Source organism: Eschrichtius robustus, chromosome 13 (genome assembly GCF_028021215.1).
Source record: "Eschrichtius robustus isolate mEscRob2 chromosome 13, mEscRob2.pri, whole genome shotgun sequence".
Taxonomy (NCBI): Eukaryota; Metazoa; Chordata; class Mammalia; order Artiodactyla; family Eschrichtiidae; genus Eschrichtius; species Eschrichtius robustus.
The window spans coordinates 2,936,349-2,964,185 of NC_090836.1; the positions used below are offsets into that span (position 1 = coordinate 2,936,349).

The window sequence follows — 27,837 nt, forward strand, 5'->3', positions numbered from 1 at the left end:
GCTAAGGCCTTAAGTGTTATTAGGACAAAAGGAAGCACCGCCCACTGATGTACATCCCTCTGAAGCCCTGGTCCCTCTGGGAATTTGTCTCAGTTTATTAGCGAAAGGCACTTGATCTGCTATCATAGGCTTTGGGGAAAAAAAAAAAAAAGCAGTATCTCCTACTGACAGTTTAATCACCACTTTTCCTTAACACAAATATGAAACCCTGAGTTCTTTCCTTTGTCGTGGGTAACAGAATGATGCTATACTAAGCCAAGACCAACTGAATTCCCAGAGGCTGTCCAGGTACATTCACAACGACTTTGCCCCAAGTGCACAGCTATTTGCCGAGAAAAAGGACAGAGATGGAAAAAATGGATACGGTTTTAGCGTCGTCATCTTATACTATCTTTGCTACCTCCAAAACGAGACGATTTCAAGGGATGCATTTAGGAGAATTTTAATACTTGTACAGCACTGTAGAAACCATGGACTAGGTAAGTAAACTGAGTCATCAATAAAGTATAAACGTGGTTTTAACAAGAAATTATAGAAAACTCAAATAGAATATTTTCAATTATATACTTTATTGAAAAATAGTTAACTTAAAATATATACATTGTTTTTAAAAAACCATAGTACTGGTAAAATACTGAAATTTTCATACAAGGATCATTGAAGTTTCACTCATGCTTACTAAAGTGGCACCTTTCCTTTCCTAAACAAACATTTTGCTTGAGAGTAGGGCCTCTGGTGCCCTCTGGTGAAACTTCCTGAGATTGGGTGTCCAGAAAGGAAGTCAGGCCCTACAGCTCAGGGCTGACAGAACTGCGGCCTATTCGCATTTGACGGGCTGTGATTTGCAGCCTTTGTCCACCGCCCAGGAGAAAGGCAAACTGAGACCGGCGTCTTTATCTCCTGGGGTAGGCGCTCCTCCCACTAACACTCAGCCAAGCTCACAGCAAAAATGCTTTCTTTTCTGTCACTGTCTTCTTAAAAAAAACAAAAACAAAAAAACCCCTGTCATTATAAATGGGAGAAATAATGTGGGAAAGTCTGTAAGTAATTCAGATTATAATCCAGACCAAATCACACCCCCAGCCCCACCCCACCAAAAAAAAAACACACAGAAAAGGTTAACAGGACAGCAAAATTCATAAAGCTTAGGATGCAAAAAAAGCTGATCTTCACCTTGCCTTTATAACAATGGATACCACTACTCTAGACAACTCTGTGCCTACGGTTTCTGGGAGAAGGTGACCTTTTCCTCACATTTCAGGAAGCAGACCTACTCCAGACGTGTGCCAATCCTAAAAAGTAAACATCAGCAGAGTCTAAGTTCGTTCTCCAGGCTGAATACTTTGGACTTGAGGTTCTTCAGTTCTCCCTGTATCTTATGTGCCCGTCTGTTGCTGTCACGAACCTCACACAGGATGGCAAGATCCTGGTTTGCCCGGGTGTTAAGTGTTGCCTAGAGATTTGAAAAGAAGAAGAAGAAATGGTTACGGCAGATGCCAGAGGAGAGAAACCAGTCATAAAGACCACGCTCTGTTGGCTCCTTTTTATGAGTCTTTTAGTACACAGGATAGCTTCGATCCTTAGTTTAGTGACTAGCTCAAAGAAGGAAAATATGGAGTAGAACTAAGGCACAAAAGGCATGAGACGCTTTGCTTTCCCACACAATAGTAAAGGAGCCTTGAGATAGAGGTCAATCAGCAATTAACAATGAGTAAAAAGAAGAGACCAATATAAACATTATTAGTAAATTTGCCAAACAATGCAAGAAAGCACCTCTTCTTTTCTGTCATTAACCTGCTTGTCACACAATGATCATTCAGGGTGTGTGGATGACGGATTAAGCCTCTCTAAGGAGGCACTGAGGGCAACTCGGATTCTACACAAAGCCAGGTCTGACAGGAAAAATTGCTTTTTAACTCAGTTACTCACTTTCCCCATTTGTAAAACAGACACAGTTCTTTTTCTCCTTTCGGCCACGCCGTGCAGCTCGTGGATCTTAGTTCCCCGACCAGGTACTGAGCCCCCGCCCTGGCAGTGAAAGCGCCAAGCACAGATCACTGGACCGCCAGGGAGTTCCCCACAGACACAGTTCTTTCAATCTACTTCTTGAATTGGGCGGGATGAACATTTCCGTTGAGTTTAGCTTACGTGGAAGTGTGATGATGCCGTCATTCAATTACTTCAGCCTGTTCTGTCCTCCCTCCGGCATGCACTGTTTAAACTGATTTTTGTGAGAGTGAAAGGGTGGGGATGTGGCCCAGCTTTCCTCCGAGGGGCCCTCGTGCCCGTCTGCTCACCTGCACTTCTTTTCTCCCTCTTGGTAATTCAGGATCAATTACCTTATAGAGCATCTGCTCCAAGTCTTTCAGTTTTTGCTTGAGGGCCTTAATATCTGTCTTAAAGCCTTCTACTTCCAAGACACGTCGGTTCTCCAAGGCCTCGTAGCGTTTCGTCATGACCTGTAGACGCCTCCCCATCTTGTTGGTGCGGTCCTAAACACAGGGACACAGGAGGGCATTCGTGGAGCTGAGGGGGCATCCCCGCGCCAGCTGCACCGCCCACCCCGTCGCGAGTGCAGAGAACTTCACACCTTAAAGATCTCTCTCCTCACTCCCTCCTCCTCACGAATCTGGGCAAGTTCCTCTTCTAGGGAAATGCACTGCTCTTGGTACATGCTGGACAGCTTTTTCTCTTGTACTATCTTTTCCTTCAGGGACTGTAGGTCAAAAGGAAAAAGAAATTAATACTCTGTTCTGGAGTTCAGACAACTCATATAGCACTTAGGTAAAGAAAGGAAAGAAAGGATTTCTAGAAGTACAAAATGAGTTAAGCAACAAGGCTCCAGCAAGGAACTCTGGAGAATGTCTGAAAACCTATTTCTAGAGGATTCTCTTAGCTTTCTTCCTGAAGTGTACACAGTAGAAATTCTTTAAAATAAAACAAATATTTTTGGCTCTGGGAAGAGTCAGATAATGGAGTTCAGAACTGTACCAAGTAAGACATTACAACATACGTTTTGGGACACATTTCTGAAGTTCTTCTTTAAAAAGGAAGAAACATCAACAACACTTAAAATACACATGTTCCATTGAGCAGCCAGAATGATCTTGAAAAAACCCAAATCAGAAGTCACTTCCGTGCACACAATCCTTCAAAGACACAGAGAAGCTGAGAGCTGCGTCTCCTCAGCAGGACCGGGAAGACCCCACGTGAGGGCCGCCCACCCCCAACCTGCGTGCTCCTTCCTCCACGCCCACGACGACCTCCTCCCTCACACCGGCTCTTCCCTCTGCCTGATGCTCTTCCCCGAGGTCTGTTTGGCAAGCTCAGTCCCGTTTTTCAGGTCCCAGCAAAAACGCCAGACTTAAGACGGTGTCCCTGTGCTTCTCTACAAAAGTACACCTCCAACAACAATATATAATCTTCATACAACCCTTTTATTCCTCAGTACCACTCCTTAATTTTTTTTTTTAATTTAAATTTTTTTGGGTTTTTTTGGCCGCGCTACGTGGCTTGCGTGATCTCAGTTCCCCAACCAGGGACTGAACCGGGGCCACGGCAGGGAGAGCCCAGAATCCTAACCACTGACCGCCAGGGAACTCCCAGTACCACTTTTTTATAACCCGTCATTTTCTTGGTTATTTGTTAATGTCGCTGTTCTTTCTCACCCATCAGAATGTAACAGCTTGTTTACTGCCCCAGAGCCTAGCTGAGAGTAGGACTGCGACAAGTATTTGTTGAATGAATTTATCGATCAAGCCATACTTTAACTTTCTGAATCTGCAGACACTGTAATGATGAGCTACTCTCTGACACCTGTTTCTTGAGGTTTTGCTGCTACAACAGCTTCCCGGACTGAATGGATCTTATTTGACAATTATTAGGTTCTGTGAAATTCTCTGAGTTCTTTCAACAATTCCAGAAAAAAAAAAAAAATTCTGTAAAAGATAGAGGAAACTACCTTAATGTATTGATTTTGGTTGTAATGACTCTCATGAACTGGCCAAACTTTTCCAGTTTTATCTTCTTTCTTCTTACACTGCACCCTGTATTGCTTAATCTTTGACATCAATTGATCCTTTTCGAGCATCCAGGACTTCTCCTTATTTTGGTTTTCAAACTTGAGTTGCAAAAAGTCTTTGGTGCTCTCATAGAGCAGTTCCTTGGTGTGATGGAGACTGGGAAAGAATGTACAAATGTGGACATGAAGATGCTTCTACAGCACATGTGACACAGTTATTCCAAACAAAGCAAAGACACAGGTCCTTTAAAGATGGTACAATAGGTGAATTCTGTAAAATATTATTAGCAGTTTTAAAAACACGCTTCATCTGTTCACTGGCGATCTTACGTATTTTATTGGACAAAGTATAATGCATCGTACACTGGTTCACAGACTGGTCATGACAGATATTCTCCTGAGCGCTGATTTCAGGTTATATAATTAGAAGGACTGTAGAAATATTTACACACAGCCTAAGTATGGACTTTTCCCAGGCACCAGACTTCACAATAAAGAACTAAACCATGGTGTTCTGAATGAAGGTTAACACGAGTTCTAAAATGTCAAAACAGCTTTGCTTTTTTCTGTGCTGTGCTCCACATGTAAGCTGCCCAACATCAAATCCTGGCCTTTTTTTGAGATCAACTTCCTCTATGGAGGCACCTCAACAACTTCAGCCCACGTGGTCTGTCCATTCTCTGAAATTCCCCATCGCTTTAAATCTACGTCCCTGTGCTGTAATTTGACACTGGCTTGACCTTAGTTATCATTTATTTTTGCCCCGATACCACTAGATCATCAAGGACAGTACCAACTACGGGATACACACAGGTACTAAATAGATTCCTGCTGACTGAGATTTAGGAAAAGGCAAATGATGTTTCCATCTTCAAAAAAGAATATCCCTGAGAGTTAGAACTCATTAGTTTAATATCAACCGCTAGAAAAATACTGTATCAAATGATCAAACTGCTTGCAAAGGGTATTAAATACCGTGAGGCAACCACTGCAGTTTTCCACTGAACAAATATTGTCAGATCCACTTAGTTCTCTTCATGAGTAACACAGTAGAGAGATAAGGGGAAAATGATAACATAATGCCAGAAAGGTAACTGTCACCAGAGGAATATATATATTATATACAGGAAATACACACATATATACTTATTTAGGTACGTGCACACGTGTATAAAGAGGGAGAAATTGATTCAGTTACCACAAGGACTGCTCTTGCTTTCAACAAGTTACTTTATTCTATCTTATGTTATGGTCTCAGTTACAAACTGGGAAAGCATGATCTTGTGAGCGTACAAATGGTTTGAAAGTGACACCTAAAGGGCAGCCATTAACAGCCTTGGATTTCATGCCATTCAATACTCTCAGGATGATGATCTAATCTGATTGTGTGCTCAGATACGCAGATGACGCTAAACTAGGATGCTTCTTAATAATCTGGAAGACAGATATAAAATTACAATTTACTGTGACAATTTAAAAATATTGTTCCCTTAAAAACAATTAAAACCCAACAAAAAGTGGAGCTGCTATGCTTAAGCACAAAATACCAAAAATAAAAGTGGAGAAGTACCAGCCAAACGCAAACGTGACGCTACGTTAAAAGAAGCGGAGCCTGCCGAGGGCTGAGAGGCATCTTCCACCTGCACTGATCAGACAGCTCAACTTGAATATCACCTCCCATTTTAGTGACCACACTTTAAAATGGAGGAAGAGACATTAAAAAAGTCTGAGAAGACCAAAAAAAAAAACACAACAGGACGAAGAATGCAACGTGAAAAAATATTTTAAAATGTAGGAAGTTTAGTGCAGAAAAGAGAAGGTAAGCTAAAGATCAGCAAGTGTTCAAGAATTACTTGTTATGCATACAGGGCAGGGCAGAGGCTACAGCAAGACCCTGGGAACACAGACACAGTTACAACAGAAGGTGGAAAAGCCCCCGCGCAGTCACGCTGGTCATCACGGGAAATGGGGGAGGAGACGTGTACCTCTGCTTGGGAAAGGCGTCAGAGAAGGGGTGGCACTGCGTAGCGAGGGGCCTGCTACACCGCACGTGCTCTGTGAACAACAGTGCTACTAGTCTGACTGAAGAACGAGGTGAACTACAACTGCAGAGGAGCAGAGACTGAGGGCTGAGGCTCCCAAGGGCTGAGGCAGCAGGACTCCATCAGCAGATACACGCAGTGAGCAAGCCTGCAGAGCACAGGGGACCAGCGCCAGGAAGCGCAGTCAGTTACTGCAACTATTTAAACAAGAACACAGCCTGGGCCAAGGTGGTAAGAAAAACAGGGCAGAGAACGGACTGGACAGGCTTCCCAGGCTCACACCTGACAGGGTCTGGAATTAGGGAACAGGAGAGCCAGGAGTCGAAGATCATCCTGAGGTTCCAAGCTTGGGAAACTAGGTGGATGTGACAGCATTAAACTAAATGGGGGGCTTCCCTGGTGGCTCAGTGGTTAAGAATACACCTGCCAATGCAAGGGACATGGGTTCCACCCCTGGCCCAGGAAGATCCCACATGCCGCGGAGCAGCTAAGCCCGTGCACCACAACTACTGAGCCCATGTGCCACAACTACTGAAGCCCGCGCGCCTAGAGGCCCGCGCGCCTAGAGCCCGTGCTCCGCAATGAGAGAAGCCACCGCAATGAGAAGCCTGTGCACTGCAATGAAGAGTAGCCCCCGCTAGCCACAACTAGAGAAAACCCGTGTGCAGCAATGAAGACCCAACGCAGCCAAAAATAAAATAAATAAAATAAAATAAATTACACACACACAAAAAAGAAATGGGAAAAGAATGAAGTAGCAGGTTTGAGGTGGGGGAGGGGTGCTCGTTGGGAAAGAGAAAGTTGAGTTTCAATCACAGTAAATTTGAGGTGTTCAAACATACTCACCTGAAAATGCCTTTACAGCCCAGCTCTGGCCACTGGAAGCGGACAGAAGGCTGAGGAGGGTTAGACAGGAGGGAAAGACAGGTTCCGCAGGAACCAAGGGAGACTAATTTCAAAGAGGGGGCGATCAGAGGGGCCAAACACACAGAAAGACACTCATTACAGCTGGGACCGTGCAGAGGTAACTGGTCACAGAAATTAAGAAATCAGTGATGACGTCAGAGAGGGCACACTTAGTAAAATGGGGGGACGAAAGCAGACTGCAGAAACGGGGGGGACAGGCAGGCAGGTCTGGGGCAAAACAGCAGGTTCAGATAGTTTCCATTTTCTTGTGCAGGTATGTTATACTGAGTCAGGTAACACATCAGTGGAGAAAAGGACATTTCTTGACAATAAGATCAAGCTAAAACCCGCAAATGGGTTGAAGGGCGCGTGTGGAATCCCCCCAGCCCTTCCGGAAAAGCATCAGCGCACCCAGGAGCCTGGAGAGAGGCGGGCGTCTGACAAGACACGTCCTCAGCGCCAGGACCCTGTGCTGCGAACGGACAGGACTGCCACCTTCTAAGCCAGCTGGCAAACACCTTCAACCCATCGGGTGCGGCCTTCTTGAACACTCACTTTCTGGTGAGCTCTGCGACTCTCTCCCGATCCCTCTGCTGATGGGCTTGCACTTCCTCCATGCAGATCCGCCTCTCCTCCACGAGCCCCGCCACCTGCTCCTGCAAGAGCCTGCTCCGCTCCTCCAGCTGGGCCTGCAGCGCTTCCACCTGGACGGGCCAAAGGGGCGAGGTGTCCACTCCTGCCCTGCCCCCACTCACTTCTCACCTCTAAGTGAGGCTTTCTCCAGAAAAACTTAAAAACAAAAACCCCACAGACAAAAGCACAGCAGCACAACAAATAGGAGAACAATCTCAGCTGGACTCCTCTTCGCTGTCTTACAAGCTTAGGCTACACAAGAAGAGACTCCGTCCACACCAAGCAGAACACCTACATCACACCAGGAAAGCTGGAAAAGCCAGTCTCCCCTACCTGGGACTCTCACCTTCTCACCATCTCCCTTTCTGGACTTCTAGGACCGTCTCCCTTTTAAGACTTCCTAGTTGCACAGAGAGAGAATGACTCGTTTCCTCATTGTTAAATTTAAAAAGTAGAGCAGAATGAGTATAATGTAATTTCCTTCTCTAAGTCTGGCTGTCACAACCCCAAATGGAGCTACTGGCCAAAGGTAGAAACAGTCATTTAAATCAATATGCCCCCTGATAAGGACAGGAACTTGAGTGCAACTAGATGAAAAATCATGGTTGCAAGTGACATACAGAGACCAGGTGGTTAGAGGATGACTTGCTACTTTCCTAGACTTTAAAACACATGCACCAGACAAATGGACTCATCCCCGCAGGTCAATGTATCGGGACAGACAACAGCAGCTCTGTGTGTCCCAGGGCCAGCTGCAGAGGGAGTTCTGACCGTGATGGCTTTGTTGGGAGGGCTCGGCCTATGAGCCGAACGAACTGCAGGTTCAGAAAAGCACTGCTAGAGTGGTGGAATACAGAGTAACGGTTGTAACACAGAACCCTGGGAAATTAGGAACAACCTCAGCCTTCCAATCACATGGCGTCTGGATGGACCACGTGGGCAAGGAGGCACTCGGCATATGTGGCGCCCGAGCCAGGCTGGTGGACAGAAATGGTTGTGGTCTGTACCTGCAGGATGAGGGTCTGCATGTCCCTCTGGTGCAGCTGGGCACTCTCCTCCTTCTGTCTCACTGCTGGTTTTCTCCTGCTGCCTTCAGAATCTAAAATAGAACATAAAAGTGAGGGGAGACCTTTACTTAGCTTTTCTTTCTGCTGTTCAAGCATCAACATTACCTTTGCAGAGGAGTTTGGTTTCCTTTATCTGTAAGGGAAGGAAAGGAAGAAAAAGGACAAGGTACAATAACTATAGTGCTAAATTGTTCAAAGAGGAATCTCTTAAGGGAACTCTGCTAGGATGTCATCCCGATAGTAATATTCATCTTTCTGAAGAATACACTACTCAATTTTCCTTAGGAGTTGTCTATTTTCTTTGTAAAATCTTATTTAATTAGAAAGGGTAATGAATAAAAATACTAAATCCAAACATTTTAGTTATCACGTATAACCCAATTTTCAATGGACAAGATGATTTTAAAAATAAGCAACACTAAAATTGCACTAAACATAATTTAATTCTTTAGATAATTCAAGAAGCTTATTTAGGGACTTCCCTGGTGGTCCAGTGGGTAAGACTCCGCGCTCCCAATGCAGGGGGACTGGGTTCAATCCCTGGTCGGGGAACTAGATCACACGTGCATGCCGCAACTAAGAAGCCTGCATGCCACAACTAAAGATCCTGCATACCGCAACTAAACATGCCACAGCGAAGATCCTGCATGCCGCAAAGAAGATCCAGCACAGCCAAAATAAATAAACATTAAAAAAAAAAAAAGCTTATTTATTTTTTTCTTTTTTTAAATTGAGGTATAGTTAATTTACAACATTAGTTTCAGGTGTACAACACAGTGATTCAAAATTTTTATAGATTATACTCCATTTATAGTTATTATAAAGTATTGGCTATATTCCCTGTGCTGTACAATATAGCCTTGTAGCTTATTTATTTTATACATAGTGGTTTGTACCTGTTAATCCCCTACCCCTATTTCACCTCTCCTCCCTTCCCTCTCCCCACTGGTAGCCACTAGTTTGTCCTCTGTATCTGTGAGTTGGTTTCTGTTTTGTTATTCTCACTAGTTTGCTTTATTTTTTAGATTCCACATATAAGTGATAACATATGATATTTGTCTTTCTCTGTCTGACTTATTTCACTTAGCATGATGCCCTCTAAATCCATCCTTGTTGCTGAAAATGGCAAGACTTCATTCCTTTTTATGGCTGAGTAGTATTCCACTGTGTGTGTGTGTGTGTGTGTGTGTGTGTGTGTGTGTGTGTCACCACATCTTCTTTATCCATTCATCTATTGACGAACACTTGGGTTGCTTCCATATCTTGGCCATTATAAATAATACTGCTGTGAACATTGGGATGCACATATATTTTCAAATTAAAGTTTTCATTTTCTTTGTAAGAGAGTAGATCTTAAAACCTCCCATCACAAGAAAAAAAAAAAACTTGTAACCACATGCGTAGTGATGCATGTTAGCTAGACTTACTGTGGTGAACATTTTGTAATATATACAAATATCAAATTACTTTGTTGTGCACTTGAAACTAATGTTATATGTCAATTATACCTCAACTAAAAAAAAAGAAAAAGAAAGAAAATTGGGATTTCCATTAAAAAAAGAGAGAGAAGGATAAGGAGACTGAGGCTTAGAGAGGCTAATTAATAGTCTGTGATTCCAGAAGTTGTCCAAATCTGTTTTATGACTTATCACCATAAGCATGTTAATTATATATTTTTTATTCTACTTCATTAAAACATCATGGAAAGGTTTAAAAAAAAAGGGAGCTCAGTAAGACCTTAGACCACCAGAGGCATCATTACGAACATACATTATCACTGTATAGTATGAAAAAGTTTCTAATTATTTGTACTGTGCTTTTTAATTCTGCATCAATGAGAATTTCTAATAATGTGGTTGGTACCTGCTCTGAAAGCTGAAGATTCATTCTGTTCACATACTTCTACAGCCTGGATAGTCTTTTGGAGAATGCTGACCTGAAGAATCAAAAAAAAGAGAAAAAAAAGGTACAGAAATAGCCTTCTTATAAATGCAGTATTTCACTTTTTAGCTTTAGTTCTGCAGATTAAGCATTATTCGTAAATTAAATTGGTCAAAATTGATACAATCATATGAGGATGTCATGCATATGAGAGACCAAAGTGGACAAAGTAACAAATTGGATAAAACCCAGTGTTTTGAATATAAGTTGGATAAAACCAGTGTTGGTGATATAAATGAAAAAAATAAAACTTCAGGGTTATTTGGCAATATCGGCCAAAAAAAAAAAAAAAAAGCAGCCTTTGACAGGTCCTTTAGGAAAGTAACAGAAACACAGAAGTATGCATATATAGATATGTATAGAAATGCTCATTGAAGAACTGCTTACAGAAGTGAAAAAATGGAAATCTCAAATACACAAATATTTCTATATGAATGGAAAAAGAGCTTTATCTCTGGGGTACAGAATTATGGAAGACTGCCACTTTTATATTAGATTCCTGAAATATGTGTGTTGTTTTAACAAAGACCACGCATTAATTTTGTAATCAGTATAAACAACGATTTAAAAAGAAACTAGTATTGAAACTTGTTCCCACACTAAGTCTGCTCCTGCTGTTCTCTCTAATCTCATCCAAAACATCTTCTCCTCTGAGCTTTAGGTTTCCAAATGGTGAAACGGGGTAAACAATGTTACTTCCAAGGTTTTTGAAAAAAAAAAGAAAAAAAATCACAAAGCTCTTTGTAATTAGAGAAAATGCTTTGAAAACTTAGGTAAATGTGAGACTACCATAGCTAATTCTCCTTCTAGCTTCTTTAACAAGTACCAAAATTGTTCTGATTATGGACCCCAGCTTGTATTTTGTAAAAGCCACGCCCACCCTGCTATACAAAGGATTACTTACTTTGTTGGGAGGCTCCTTATAAAAATAGGTCACTTCTCCAATGTCTGTTCCCACAAGAGCCAAGAGATTCTGAATCTTTTTCTTGTCTTCTAGCTCCCTGCAATTCTCATAGAGAATAAGCAAACAGTGTCCAGAGTAAGTAAATTTTTGTTTAAAGGCTCTCCCTTCTGACTTTTTTTTTTTTTTTTTTTTTTTTGGTGGTGCCACTTGGCATGCGGGATCTTTAGTTCTCCGACCAGAGATCGAACCCATGCTCCCTGCAATGGAAGCGCGGAGTCTTAACCACTGGACTGCCAGGGAAGTCCCTCATTTACTTTTAAAGCAATGATAACCTCAGATTAAAATTAAATAGGATTAACCCTCCTACACTGTTGGTGGGAATGTAAATTGGTGCAGCCACTATGGAGATCAGTATGGAGGTTCCTTAAAAAACTAAAAATAGAATTACCATATGATCCAGCAATCCCACTCCTGGGCATATATCCAGAAAAGATGAAAACTATCTAATTTGAAAAGATACACGCACTCCAGTGTTCACAGCAGCACTATTTACGGAATATAATAGCCAAGACGAGGAAGCAACCTAAGTGTCCATCAACAGATGAATGGATAAAGAAGATGTGGTACATATACATACATACACACATACACACACACACACATATATACACAATGGAATATTACTCAGCCATAAAAAAGAATGAAATAATGCCATTTGCAGCAACATGGATGGACCTAGAGATTATCATACTAAGTGAAGTGAGTCAGACAGAGAAAGACAAATATCATACGATATCACTTATATGTGGAATCTAAAAAAATTATACAAATGAACTTATTTACAAAACAGAAATAGACTCATAGACATAGAAAACAAACTTACGGTTTACAAAACAGAAATAGACTCATAGACATAGAAAACAAACTTACAATTACCAAAGGGGAAGCAGTGGAGGGATAAATTAGGAGTTTGGGATTAACAGATACACACCACTATATATAAAATAGATAACCAACAAGGACCTACTGTATAGCACAGGGAACTCTACTCAGTATTCTGTAATAACTTCTATAAGAATCTGAAAAATAGATGTATATGTATACATACATACATACATATATACATATGTATAACTGAACCACTTTTCTGTACACCTGAAACACTGTCAATGAACTATACATCAATTAAAAAAAAAGTCAGGGCTTCCCTGGTGGCGCAGTGGTTAAGAATCCGCCTGCCAATGCAGGGGACACGGGTTCAAGCCCTGGTCCGGGAAGATCCCACATGCCGCGGAGCAACTAAGCCCGTGCGCCACAACTACTGAGCCTGCAAGCCACAACTACTGAGCTTGCGAGCCTAGAGACCATTCTCTGCAACAAGAGAAGCCACCGCAATGAGAAGCCCGCGCACCACAAGGAAGAGTAGCCCCCACTCGCCGCAACTAGAGAAAAGCCCACACGCAGCAACGAAGACCCAATGCAGCCAAAAATAAATTAAAAAAAAAAAAAAAGGGTCAACAGAGAGGAGTCAGCATCTGCACAGGCTCCAAAAAATTAATTAACTAAATTAAATTAAATAGGATTTATCTAGACCTTACCTCTAAATTTTTTTTTAATTTTATTTTTTTATACAGCAGGTTCTTATTAGTTATCTATTTTATACATATTAGTGTATATATGTCAATCCCATGGCAGTGACTGAGGCCTGCTGTAACTGAATCACAGTTCAACTTCTGCCCACTCAGACGTCCCTTACTCCCTCACAGGTGGTTTATTCCTGAGAGCACTCCCCAACACACCTCCTGCAAGCAAATCTCCATTGCAGAGTTTGTTTTCCAGGGAACCCAACCAAAGACAGTGGATACCAGAAATGGACCAAGGAAGCAAATTTTAAAATGACATTTCAGAGCCTGTGATATGATGTGTTACAGAACACAGTGTTCTTAGGAGCAAGACAGATGAGTGGTCAACAGGGTATAGCTTAAACAATTAAATAAAATTAAAGATTGGGGGGGGGGGGCTTCCCTGGCTGTCCAGTGGTTAGGACTCCACACTTCCACTGCAGGGGGCATGGGTTCCATCCTTGGTTGGGGAACTAAGATCCCACGTGCTGTGCGGCACAGCCAGAAAAGAAAAAAAAAAAAAAAATGGGGGGGAGCTGGGGGCTGCATATTCTATACACACTCACAATCTCTGACCCATTTTCCATACCTCTGCTAGTTTTAAGACCCAGAGACTGTTACCTAAAGGAGAAGCTGGATCTCCCAGGAAGTAAGACCTGGTGATACCACAGCGAGTGTACATTGTAATGATTCCCTCATTACCTCCAAGGGCCTATGCCATTTATTCAAGTAATTGTACACTGTGGGAAAGGAAATACCCAGACATTTCAAGGATTGCTGGATACAGAGTCTGAGCTGACTCTGACACCTGGTGACGTGAGCATTATCTAGGGCATTTGGGAACCATGCAATAAATGGAATTTTGGTCCAGGTCCAGCTCAAGCTCAAAGTGGGTCCACTGGATCCAGACCCAGTCAGTGGTCATTTCCCCCATCTCCAAATGTATAATTGGAATGGACATAATTGGTAGTTGGCAAAGCCTCCAAACTGCTTTCTTGGTTTCTGTGCTAAAGCAAGTGGCAGCCTCTGGAACTGCCCCACCCCACCCCAGCCACGATGGCGAATAAAGACCTAAAGGATGCAGGGGTGGAGGTCCCCATCAAATCCCCATCAATTCACAAGTATGACTCATGCAAAACCACACAGTAACAGTGGACTACCACCAAGTAGGTCCAATTCCGGTGACTGTGGCAGATGTAGCAGTATTTTTGCTAGAGCAAATTAACTTGGTTTTAGGTACACAGCCTGTGGCTACTGATTAAGCAAATGTATTCCTTCCCACCCGTACCAGGACCAGAGCAGTTCTCATTCACGTGAGGTGAACAACAGTCTACTTTTACAGGCTTTCCTAGGATCTTGCTAACTCTTCTGCTCTCTATCAAATTTGTCCGAAAGGACCTGGATCTGGCCATTCCACACATCATATCAGTTCACTACTGAGATATCATATTAAATCAGACTGGACAGACAAGAAGTGGTGAGTCTGTTAGAACCTTACATGAGCTCCAAATGGTCAAAGGTAAACCCTACGAAGCACATCAGTGAAGTTTTAGGAGTCTGATCTAGGCTTGCCAGGATACTGGCAAGGACAAATTCCTGCATCTCACACCTACCACCACCAAGAAGGAAGCATAATGCAGGAAGAACTCCTCAGTTTCTGGAGACAACTTATCCATACTCTGGAACATTACTCTGACCCATAAATCAGGTGATGTGGAAGGTGAGCTTTCAGTATGGCCCAGAGTTGAAAGGAAGTTCTGCATTAGGTCAAGGCTGAAACTATTAAGGAGATTAAATCAGTAACCAAAAACCTCCCAACAAAGAAAAACCCTCGACCTGATGGCTTCAGTGGTGAATTCAACTAAACATTTAAAGAAGGACTAACACCAATCATTCTCAAACTTTTCCAAAAACTGAAGAAAAGGCGACACTTCCTAGCACCTCCTATGAAGCCAGCAGTGCCCTGATGCCAAAGCCAGACAAACATTACAGGACTACTACAGACCAATATCCCTTATGAACACTGATATAAAAATCCTCAACAAAATATTAGCAAACTGGTATTCAGCAGCATATTAAAAGGATTATACACCATGAGTAAGTGGAATTCATTCCTGGAATGCAAGCAAGCATGGTTCAACATATGAAAATCGATCAAAGTAATACAGCACATTAACAGAATGAAGGAAGAAAACATACGATCATCATCTGATGCAGAAAATGCATCTGACAACATTCAACACCCTTTTGTGACAAAAACATTCAACAAATTAGGGATGGAAGGAAACAACCTCTGCACGATAAAAAGCCACATATGAAAAGCCCACAGCTAACATCATACTCAATGGTGAAAGACTGAAAATTCTCTTCTAAGACCAAGAACAAGACAAGGATGCCCATTTTGCAACTTCTATTTAACAAAGTATTGGAAGTCCTAGCCAGAGCAAGTAGAGAAGAAAAAGAAAGAAAAGACACCCAAATTGGAAAGCAAGAAATAAAATTACCTTTGTTCACAGACGACACGATTTTATACATAAAAAACCCTAAGGGTTCCATAAAAAACAAACAAGCAAAAAACTCTTGGAACTAGTAAGTGAATTCAGCAAAGGAGCATAACACAGATTCAACATGCATTTCTATACACTGTCAACAATCCGAAAAGGAAATTAAGAAAAGAATTTGATGTACAATAGCATCAAAAAGAATAAAACATGCAGGAATTAACCAAGGAAGGGAAAGACTTACACGCTGAAAACACTGCTGAAAGAAATGAAAGAATAAGCAAATGGGAAGACATTCTGTGTCCATGGATCGGAAGATGTAACATTAAGATGTCAATATTACTCAGAGCAATCTATAGATTCAGTGCAATTCCTATAAAAATCCCAACATTTTTTACAGAAATAGAAAAATCTACCCTAAAATTCATATGGAACCTCAGGGGACTCCAAATAATCAAAATAATCTTGAAAAAGAACAAAGTTGGAGGGCTCACACTGCTTGATTTCAAAACTTTAGTACAAAACTACAGTAATCAAAACAGTGTGGTACTCCAAACAACAACAAAGGGAATTCCCTGGCAGTCCAGTGGTTACTACTTCGCACTTCCACTGCAGGGGGCACGGGTTCGATCCCTGGTCAGGGAACTAAGATCGTGCATGCCATGCAACGTGGCCAAAGCAAAACAAAACACACACATATACACACACAAAACAGTGCGGTACTGGCATAATGATGGACAAATAGACCAACAAAATACAACAGAGAGCCCAGAAATAAGTCCTGCATAGATGGTCAAATGATTTTCAACTTTCAATGGGGAAAAAGTCTTTTCAACAAACGGTCTTGGGAAAACTAGGTATCCACGTGCAAAAGAATGAAGTTGGACCCTTACCTAATACATATACCAAAATTAACTCAAAATGGATCAAAAATCTAAATGTAAGATCGAAAACTATAAAACTCTTAGAAAAAAACATAGTGATATTGGATTTGGCAATGATTTCTTGGATTTGACACCAAAAGCAGAAGCAATAAAAGGAAAAATACACAAATTGGACCTTATGAAAATTAAAAACTTTAGTGCATCAAAGAACACTATCAAAAGCGTAAAATGGCAACTCTCAGAATGGGAGAGAACACTTGCAAATCACTTATCTGATAAGGGATTAATATCCGGAATACACAGAGAACTCTTAAAACTAAATAACAGCAAAAAACAACTCGATTCAAAAATGGGCAAAGGACTGAAATAAGACATTTCTCTAAAGAAAATATACAAATGACCAATAGGCAATGGAAAAAATGCTCATCATCAGTAATCATTAGGGCAATGCAAATCAAAATAACAATGAGATACTACTTGACATCCATAAGGATGGCTTATTAAAAAATGGAAAACAGGGACTTCCCTGGTGGCGCAGTGGTTAAGAATCCGCCTGCCAATGTAGGGGACACGGGTTCAAGCCTTAGTCCGGGAAGATCCCCACATGCCACGGAGCAACTAAGCCTGTGCGCCACAACTATTGAGCCTGCGCTCTAGAGCCCGCGAGCCACAACTACTGAGCCCGCATGCCACAACTACTGAAGCCCGTGCGCCTAGAGCCTGTGCTCCGCAACAAGAGAAGCCACTGCAGTGAGAAGCCTGCGCACCACAGCAAAGAGTAGCCCCCGCTCACCGCAACTGGAGAAAGGCTGCGTGCAGCAGCGAAGACCCAACACAGCCAAAAATAAATAAATAAATAAATTTATGTTTAAAAAAATGGAAAACAAGTGCTGGCGTGCTTTAGAAGAAATTGGAACACTTGTACACTGCTTGTGGGAATGTAAAGTGGTGCAGCCACTGTGGAAAACAGTATGCTGGTTCCTCAAAACAATTAAACACAGAATTAGCATTTGATCCAACAATTTCACCCCTGGATAGATACACAAAAGAACTGAAGGCAGGAACTTGAATGGGTATTTGTACACCCATGTCCAGAGCAGTGTTATTCACAACAGCTAGAAGGTTGAAACGACTCAAATGTCCATCAACACATGAATGGATAAACAAAATGTGGTGTATACATACAATGGAATATCATTTGGCCTTAAAAAGGAATGAAATTCTGACACATATGTTGTACAATGTGGATGAACCTTGAAAAGATTATGCTAAGTGAAATAAGCCAGACCCAAAAGGACAAATACCGTATGATTCCACTTATATGAGGCCTAGAATAGTCAAATACATAGAGACAGAAAATAGAATAGTGGTTACTAGGGGCTGGGGGAGGGGAGATGGGGAGTTAGGGTTCAGTGTATGGGATGATGAAAAAGTTCTGGAGGTGGATGGTGGTATGGCTGCACGATGACGTGAATGTACTTACTGATATTGAACTCTACACTTAAAAATGATTAAAATGGTAAATTTTAGGTTAAGTATATTTTACCACAATAAAAAAAATAAGTGCACTGTAGTGGATGCCATGGAACACTGCTCAGATGCCGCCTTCAGGACCAGGATGCCCATAACCCGGGAGCTGCCCTTGGCTGAAGGGGGCTGCCTCTCCCGAGCTTATCCCCCCTCCCTGGTGGCAGCCTGCATGCAATGACGGACCACTCCCTGTGGGGCTGGCTAAGGCCTCTGTTACCTCGGTGGACTCTCTATCACAGTTCAAATTCTCCCTCAACCCAAATCCGCTCATAGCTGTTCTTCCCAAGAGCCTCCCTGCTAACCATCGTGCAGGCAAATCTCCATCTCAGAGCCTGTCCCCTGGGAATGCAACCTAAGAGAAGGACCACAGAGAAATGTATCTTGTTGAGTTTGATTTAGAAATATACCCCCAACATTTCCCGTCTCCCACTTGGTACCTGATTCTCAGTCGGTCGTTTTCTGAGTAGAGGCGTAAGACATGCTCCCGCTCCTGGAAGAGGCAGAGCTGCACGTCGCTTAGAGCTTTCCGCAGCTCAGCAATCTCTGCCTCCCTCTGCTGCAAATCCCATTCAAGTTTATGCTGGGGAAAAAGGTAGTTGAAAAGATACTGGGTTTCATAGGAGTATCTCTCGTTGGATGTGGCGGAGTCAGTTCATGTAGAAATATTACAAAGTGGATGGTTTCAGCAATACAGGATCCAAATGACAACAACAGGCTGTGTACAGACAAGTTTAAAACTACAAAGTGAGCGTGACGTTTGCATTCAACGTCAGAGCTCTCGCAGTTCCTTTTACAGACGACAGAACCCAGGACGCCACATGGTCCACCTGTTTTAGTCACACTTTTTTTTAATGCTTTCTATGTAAGAAGCATTGCTATGAAATTCTGGAAAACAAAGATGAAAAGGTATAATTCCTGCCTACAGAGCTAAGGAACTGTGTGGGGAGACAGACATGCCAACAATTAAAATGCAAGAATTATTTAATGGAGAAGCACGCACGGTAAAATGGTCGAGGCGGAAGGTACGGCAGGAGAAGAATCTCTGGAGCCTGCTGGGGAAGTCGGAGTCCACCACCAGAAAGCTGAAGCCTGAAAGGAAGACCGCTGGAGACAAGCAGAAGGCAGCGCTCTCGGGAAGAGCGTGGTAAACCAGCACGAACCAGCAAAGAGCCGGAAATGCCTGGCCGACCACGAGGACCTCAGCATTACTGGAGTGGAAAGTGAGAGGCGGACGGGGCGGTGTGACACTGGAGGCTGGGACCGTGGAAGACGCTCAGGTGAGATGAAACTGGAGTTTGAAGAGTGCGGCAGCAATAGTGATGAGGTGGCTGGAAGGGACTGAGCGACATTCAGGACGCAGAATCAATGGGTCTTAGCGAATGACTGAACGGAGGGCTGGGCAGAACTGCAGGCAATGACACCAGTCACGAAGCCACAGAATAAAGAAAAGTTAAGAGACAGGGGTGGACGGAGGGAAATGGCAGTGGTCTATGCGCACGCACGGGCAGGGAGAGGAAAAGGAGGTTCATTCAGATACAGACACACCACCCTGGAGCTCAGGAGGAGAACGAGCCAGCACTCGTTACCTGGATGTCACAGTCCCATAGGTAGAACTCCAACGCGTGGATGAAACGAGATCATTTACGGTGGAATCGGGAAGAACTTCGGAAGACTAAGGAAGGAGAGCTGTTAACGGACACTGAGAACCGGTCAGAGATGGGGGACAGACACTGGGAAAGAAAAATGGCACCAGAATCAAGACGGGAGCCAAGTTTTGGGAAAGGAGACGTCGACAGTGACAAACACTGCAAAGGGCACAGAGAGATGAGGTCATTTTGGCAACAGGTCCTGGAGCCCACAGGTGGAGCAGCGAGGACAGGACCCAACCGCAGTCAAGGAGTCGCCGAGTGGGTGATGAAGTCAAACTATTCCGGAAGGGTGGCTGGGAAAGAAGGCGCCTCCCCGCTGAGAGAGTAACTGGGGGTGCAGCTGGAGGGGTGCCTTTCTCTTTTGTTGGGAAAGACTTGAATCTGTCCATATACTGAGGAGGAAAAGCCAATGTCAGGCAAGAGGTTAGAAACAGAACACAAAGGGGAGTTCCCTGATGGCCTAATAGTTAAGATTTGGGGCTTTCACTGCCATGGCCCGGGTTCAATCCCTGGTCGGGGAACTGAGATCCTGAAAGCCGTGCAGCATGGCCAAAAAATAAATTAAAAAAAAGCCAGAACACAAAGAGGCGAGGTAGCAAAGCAGGGTTTCTTAGGAAGGAAAGGGTGGGGGGGGTGGGGGTGGGGAACAGAGAAAGGGCTGGATCGGTTCAGCTCACTGTGGCCCCTGGATCAGTAAGGAGGAGGAGATGGATACAGACGCAGCTGACCGTGTGTGCATGGGCAGGAAGCTGGTGTTCCCTCTGTGAACTGGGAAGCAAGGTGGCCTGAGGAGAGAGGGGGCCTGCGGGCCAGAGGGGAGCAGTGAAGGCAGGGCACGGGCGTGCAGGGGTGGGGAGCCGACCACTGATGGGTAAGAAAACTGCTGCGTGGTGACTGAGGACACAGATGATTTGTTTACCATGAATTTATCCTGTAATGACCTGTGACCTTTCTAGGACAGTGGTTCTCAACTGGGGTGGTTTTGCCTATGCCCCCAGGAGCAATCTGGCGATGTCGGGGGGCACGTTTGCCTGTCACAACTCGGCGGGGGGGTGGGCTACCGGTGTCCAGCGAGTAGAGGCCCGGGATGCTGCTACACATCCTGCTGCACAGGACAGTCTTCACAACAAAGAACCATCAGCCCTCACGTCGGTAAGGCCAAGGCTGAGGAGCCCTGCTCCAGGACACAGGTGGTCGAGGATGGGGTTAAGCCACAGGGAGGGCTTCTGCCGGGCAAGGGGCGCAGATAAGCAGGGCCGCGTGCAGGCAGCACAACGACTAGACTACTGGAGAGAAGCCCATGGGCCTTGGGTTAGAAGCGGGACACGGTGGCCAGAAGCTGCCCCGCTGCCCTGCTGCCCTGAGCACACTGAGAAGCCAGGAGCTGTGGAGGCGACACCGAAGCGAAGTCAGGCGTGAGGGAGAGAGAACCAGAGGTGCACGATGAGGCTGAGACAAAGAGTGAAGACTTTAGAGATGGAGCACTTTAGGGCATCGTGATCCAACGGGGCACCCAGAGGGTGGGCAGCTCGGCCGGGGTGGAGGGGATCAAAAGAGGATGTTGAGGACTTCCCTGGTGGCGCAGCGGTTGGGAATCTGCCTGCCAATGCAGGGGACACGGGTTCGAGCCCTGGTCCGGGAAGATCCCACATGCCGCGGAGCAACTAAGCCCGTGGGCCACAACTACTGAGCCTGTGCTCTAGAGTCCGTGAGCCAGAACTACTGAGCCCGCGAGGCACAACTACTGGAGCCCGCGAGCCTAGAGCCCGTGCTCTGCAACAAGAGAAGCCACCGCGATGAGAAGCCCACGCACCGCAATGAAGACCCAACGCAGCCAAAAATAAATAAATAAAATAAATAAATTAAAAAAAAAAAAAAAAAAAAGAGGATGTTGACACGTGTACTGTGACACCAGCTGGCACTTGAAGGCCTTCTCGGCAACGGACGGGCTCGCTCAGAGCGCGCGAGGGTGCACCGGCTCCTCCTCACCTGCCCTTCGCAGGCCTCTCTGTACAGCTCCAGCTTCTTCAACAGGCCCTCGTTTTCTGCCTCACACTCAGACATCTTCTTCTGATAATATTCTAGAAGCTCCTGAGAAGGGAAGAGGATGGCCAGACGATCTTCCACTGAAGGCAAGGGAGTTGACTGCACGGAATCGGAGAAAGATACCCCCTTCCACCTGGTGGGGCCACTGAAGCCACCGGCAGCCTCATGCTTGGGGAGAGCCGTCAGCCTGTGTGAGATTAGGAAGGACACGTTCATAAACTGTCTGAACATTTATGAGATGTTACAATTTCTTAAATTAAAAATCAGGTTTAAGTCCTTCAAGTGCTTATAATTAAGGTGCTCACAAACCTAGAAAGTTTGATGTTACAGGTTCGTGAATAATCTTATGAACTGCTTTCCAGGTATTAAAGGTTTAAGGCTGGATTCAAAATACAAGTTAGAGAGTAAAAAAAATCATTAAAAAAAAAAAAAGGAATATCAACTAAGTAAGACCAGATAGTGACAGTCAGAAAATTTGATACTGTAAGACATACAGCAATAGGAACACTTATATGCTGTTGATGGAGTGTAATTTGGCGAAACTACAGACAGTGAATTGGCACAATCTAGTAAAATTGCAATTTCTCTTGTCCGCACAGACATACAAGGTAACACACACAAAAATGTTCATAATAACATTATTTGTGATAACAAAAACAGTAAAGCTTCCAATGTCTGTTTGATAGGATAGTGGATAAACTATGGTATATTCATACAATGGAATATTCTCAAAGTTATAGAAACTATGAATTACAGATACATGTATGAATATGAATGAATTATCCAAACAATTTTAAATGCAAAAATGTATGTAGATGCATATACAGACGATATTGCCATTTAAGATTAGAACATGCATAATGGAGTAGTTTATTTTTAGGGGTAGATACATAAGTGGGAAAATTATTAAGGAAGGGCGTGATAAAGATTCAGGATTAGAAAACAGAGCCTAGTCAGTAAGCACACGACCAATCAGACCCTAGTCTCTAGCATCAGAGACTTGAATTACATGACCAAGACCAGCCAAGATCAAAGGCTAATCAAAGGCTGGACCAGAGGGTTTTTTTGTTTGTTTGCTTTTAGCAAACAAGAGACTTAAGCTGAAAACAATGAAAGTTAGAAAACAAATGATACAGAAGTGGAGAAATCCTCATGTGAGAATTAATCCACTTGGGCTAACTGCCTGCAACTTATTATACAACAACAAAATAGACCACAGAGTAGAGAAATTTTATACCAGAAGCCCAGAGTTGTAGTTAATGAAGGTTATGGGCAGCACTTTTAATAAGTGAGCACGTATAGGAAAGACATTAAAATCCACTTTCAGCTAGCAAGAAGAACAAATATTTTCTCAATCATTAAAAGCTCACAACAGAAATATTACTGTACTTAGTTTCATGTTTTGAAAAGGTGTTGCCTTATAACTCTGGGATATAGGTTAATAGATAAACTAAGAGGTATTTCTGAGATTCTGCAAACGAGAGTGTGGCAACGAGGATGAGGATGAGGCGTCATGCAGGTTGACACAGAGGCAGAGTCCAAAGTCCCCTGTGTTTGTCTACTGGTTGTTTCCTCTGTAATCCAAGGGTCCACTGGCACCGTATGAGGCCCACATAAAATGCCTGTATTCTTGTGTTAACATTTACTATGTCCTAGTTTTTAATCTAAATTCCACATAATTAGAGAAATGAGGTCTAATGTAGTCCAAATCCAAAACTCTTCTAGTTCCTAAGCCAATGTGTACTAAGGTGACAGAAGTCTGGATTCTTTATTTCAACAACTCAAAAATAAGCAAATGTCTTACTTTCTGCAGACAGGGGATTGCATCGGGGTAAAGTTCATGCTGTCCTTTCCCACCTGTCAAATACACACAAACTCAGAATGAGGGGTCAGGAACAGAAAAAAAGTACAGGATGTACAGACAGGTCCCTCCCCACCAGCATCAGATGTGCTTCCGACAGCATCAGAATGTGATGTTTTATTTTTTTTTTTAATTTTTTATTTATTATTATTTATTTATTATTTATTTTTGGCTGTGTTGGGTCTTCGTTTCTGTGCGAGGGCTTTCTCTAGTTGTGGTGAGCGGGGGCCAGTCTTCATCGCGATGTGCGGGCCTCTCACTATCGCGGCCTCTCTTGTTGCGGAGCACAGGCTCCAGACGCGCAGGCTCAGTAGTTGGGGCTCACGGGCCTAGTTGCTCCGCGGCACATGGGATCTTCCCAGACCAGGGCTGGAACCCGTGTCCCCTGCATTGGCAGGCAGATTCTCAACTACTGCGCCACCAGGGAAGCCCTATTTTTTATTTTTGTTTATTTATTTATTTATTTTTTGCCTCACTGTTGGGCATGTGGGATCTTAGTTCCCCGACCAGGGATCGAACCCATGCCCCCTGCGTTGGAAGGTGGAGTCTTAGCCACTGGACCACCAGGGGACACCCCAGAATGTGATGTTTTAGAATGTAGTATTCTTTAAAGTAGTTCCAAATCCTGAAATTCTATGAAGGCATTCTTCCTTATTATTATTTTCAAATAAAATCAGAATGGCATTTAATATTTCGATGGACAAGCACACAAAAGAACAGCCTTAGTATGAAGGTTTACTGCAACAAATTTACATGCAAAACAAACTTACAATCCTTTTGCTGAAATTATAGGAGCGGGAGATGCAGAAAAGTTTCTAATAACCAAGAGAAATTAAGTGGATATTAAGGTAGAGGACCCATCATGCTAAGTTTAAGATAAATACAAAGCCATTGATATTATCTTTACTTGGTGTGCTGTGTCTATTGCTTCCCATCCTCCTCCATTCAACAAGTCACTCCTGGATTTGTGTGCCTGACAGTGTTAACCTCTCTTTTAAAATATTGCTTTGTCGTTGAGAGCTCTGAAATCAGACAGACTTGGTTTTGAGTCAAGGTTCTGTCCCCTATTAGCTGTGTGACCTCAGGCAAGTTTTTACTTAACCTCTCTAAACTTCAGTTACTTATCAGAAAATGTGGATAATAATAGCATTATGTCATAGGTTGGTGTAAGGATTAAATGAACAAAAGGGCTGAGCATGTGTCCAACACATTTAAGCAATCAATAAATGCAGATGACTGCTGTTTTCACTGAAAATTTTACTCCCTTGGTTCAAAAGGTTCTGCCTTCAGGGACTTCCCTGGTGGTCCAGTGGTTAAGACTCCACGCTCCCAATGCAGGGGGCCTGGTTCCATCCCTTGTCAGGGAACTAGATCCCGCATGCCGCAACTAAGACCCGGCGGAGCCAAATAAATTAAAAAAAAAAAAAAAAAAGGCTCTGTCTTCAACTTTCTTTACTACTTCCTCTATCCATTTCTTCAGGAACATCATTATTCCCACTGCTTTTATGATTACCTCTATCATCTAAAACACCACCTGGCAAAGAGTAACTAACAAGTACTTGTTTAATGAATAAATGACATCTCTTTCTGTCTCCTGACTTGAATTTCCAATTATGTAACAGACATTTTCACCTATATGTCCCACTGGAGCTTGAAATGTTTAACATAAAAAAATTTTTTTTAAAAATCCCAGACTGAAGCAGCTCACTCCTGGGTCATGAACCCAAAGATTTGGTCAAAATTGACCAATGAAACTCCTTAATATTAAAAAAAAAAAAAAATCATTCAAGTCACATGTTTTTTAGCACCTCAAAGCTAACACTTCCCAAAACAAATACAGCATCTTTGTCATCCAAACATTATTCCTTCCTTCATATTTTAGTTAATAATTCAGCATCTTCCAAACCACCTGGACTTGAAATTTTATTTTTTTTAATTTTTATTTTATTTTTATTATAGTTGCTTTACAATATTGTGTTAGTTTCTACTGTACAGCAAAATAAATCAGCTCTATGTATACATATATCCCCGCTTTTTTGGATTTCTCTTCCCATTTAGGTCACCACAGAGCACTGAGTAGAGTTCCCTGTGCTCTACAGTAGGTTCTCATTAGATATCTTTTTACATAATATCAATAGTGTATATATGTCAATCCCAATCTCCCAATTCATCCCACCCTCGCTTTCCCCCTTGGTATCCATACTCTACGTTGGACTTGAAAATTTAAATTCATCATTTCATTACTCCTTCTCTTGACCCTTTCATCCAACCGTATGAAAATCCTGTATATTCGGACAACGGCCATGTTAACTCAGGATCTCCACATCTTCTTACCCACCCTACTACAATGGCTTAACTGTTTTACCACCCCACCCCTCTCCTGGACCATCTTCTAAAAAGTCGTAACATTCATCCATGGCTCCTCATAGTCTAATGCACTAAATCAAACTCTGCCTAAACGTCATGGCTTTTTAAATGTAAGGACCAAACCTGCCTTTCCTACCTTACTTCCCTCCACTCCCCTAACGTGCCCTTGGTTTCCAGATAACCTTGCCTCCGTTCCTTTGTTCATGAGCCTCCCTCCAGCTGGACCATACTTCCCTCCACTCTCATAATTTCACTTAATGAAATCCCATCTCCGCACGAAAACTCAAATACTACCTCCTCCATCTCTTCTCTGCGTCTCTCCATCCAAAAATGAACTAACTGCAAAAGAATCGCATTTGTAATTGTCTAAAAGTGAACACAGTAGAGTTCTTTGTGGCTACCACCTCTCCCACGATGGTGTACGTTCCCTGTAGGTGGGAACATGGTTCTGTCTCCCGAAAGAACGATGCCCTTGTTTATAGAAAAACTACTGAGTTTCAGCCAGCTTCTATCCATCCCTGTGATACCCCTGTTTAGGTATATATATTTATAGCTTGTCTATTTACAATTAACATCTGCTTAGCACTTAGACATTATTTTCTTTACTCCACAACTCTGTTCAGTATTTTTATTACCCCTCAACTTTACAAGTGAGGAAAGTGAGGCTGAGACCGGCGGGGGGTGAGGGAATTCCAGGGGCCCACATTCCGTACTCTTTTCTCCATTTCTCCCCGTCTTGATCCCAGGTGACCACAGCCCCCCATCGCCCAGAGCCCCCCCCCCCCCCCGACCCCCGCCCTCCGGCAGATGCTAACGGTTCGCTCCGGCCTCCTGACGAGCCCTCTCAGACTCACACCCCTCCCCTTCGGACTCCTCCCGCAGTTACTTCCCCCCACCCCGCCTTTTCCTCCCCAGACCCCTTCCCTGACCCCTCTCCCGGAAACCGGAACTCTACTCACGCCGCCTAGAGCCGCAGACGCCGAGAGCCCAACTGAAAAACAAGTCAAACCAGGGGGCGTCGCGGCGCCACGGAACGTGCAAGAGCCCGTCCAATCGCCCACGGGTTTACAAAGCCCTCTGGATTGCGCACCAATAGAAAAGCTGTTCACACAGAGGCCCGCCCCATTCCCGCCCTCCCTCGCGCGCTTTGCCCCGCAGAGGTCGCCGGGAAATGTAGTTTTCCTTCTGCACACAGCTCTGGATGGAGGAGGTGGTACGGCCGCAACCGAGCGCCTCCCAGTACCGGTGGTGTTGATGTTTGGGGTCCGACGCCCTAGTTCTGGCGCACTTTAGGGCTCCCAGTTTAAGCTTTCTCAACTACTTTGTTTTCATGAAAGATGATGCAGAAATGCTGTGCATAATCACAGGATTATTATGAGTTGGAATGTACGAGTTTATCTCAAGGAGGTGAAGAGTCTAAGACCACTCCTTCAATGACCTGATGGCCTAGAGCCAAGAGAGGACCTGTGGATCAATTTCTACAGTCAGAGGAGTATGTATATAAATGTTATTTTTATCAGGTAGCAGACACGTCCTCCTTTTCCTGAGAGGCGTGAGAAACTGTCTTTAATCATATAAGTTAGTTCAAAAGCTAACTGTCTCATCTTTGCAGAAGAGTTGGGTGTAGGGGGAAAGGCACTTTAATCTCAAAGCTGCAGCTACTGAGACAGGCTGGGATGTGGGACCCTTTACTGCAATGCTTGCACCTGGACAAACGTCTCCGCCAGCAACAGAATACAAAGAAACTATGAGAGACTAAAAATAACTGAATGCCTGCACAGTTGGGGCAAAACAGGAACAGTAAGATACAACAAGGCCAAAACCCACCTGCCACGATCCCTGCACACAGCACCACCAGGGGGG

At 43.5% G+C, this 27,837-nt stretch overlaps 1 protein-coding gene across 1 annotated transcript; it reads right to left on the minus strand.

The window, feature by feature from the left end:
- Nucleotides 1-601: 601 nt before the first annotated feature.
- Nucleotides 602-26,989, minus strand: CCDC77 (coiled-coil domain containing 77). The gene is made up of 12 exons (XM_068561512.1): nt 26,934-26,989; nt 23,551-23,603; nt 21,690-21,933; nt 18,489-18,631; nt 11,515-11,611; nt 10,533-10,605; nt 8,610-8,701; nt 7,525-7,673; nt 3,962-4,178; nt 2,591-2,716; nt 2,340-2,492; nt 602-1,453 (listed from the first exon to the last, which is right to left on the minus strand). Exons 2-12 carry the CDS (start codon nt 23,586-23,588, stop codon nt 1,307-1,309), a joined length of 1,479 nt encoding a protein of 492 aa, XP_068417613.1. The 5' UTR covers nt 23,589-23,603; nt 26,934-26,989; the 3' UTR covers nt 602-1,306.
- Nucleotides 26,990-27,837: the final 848 nt, after the last annotated feature.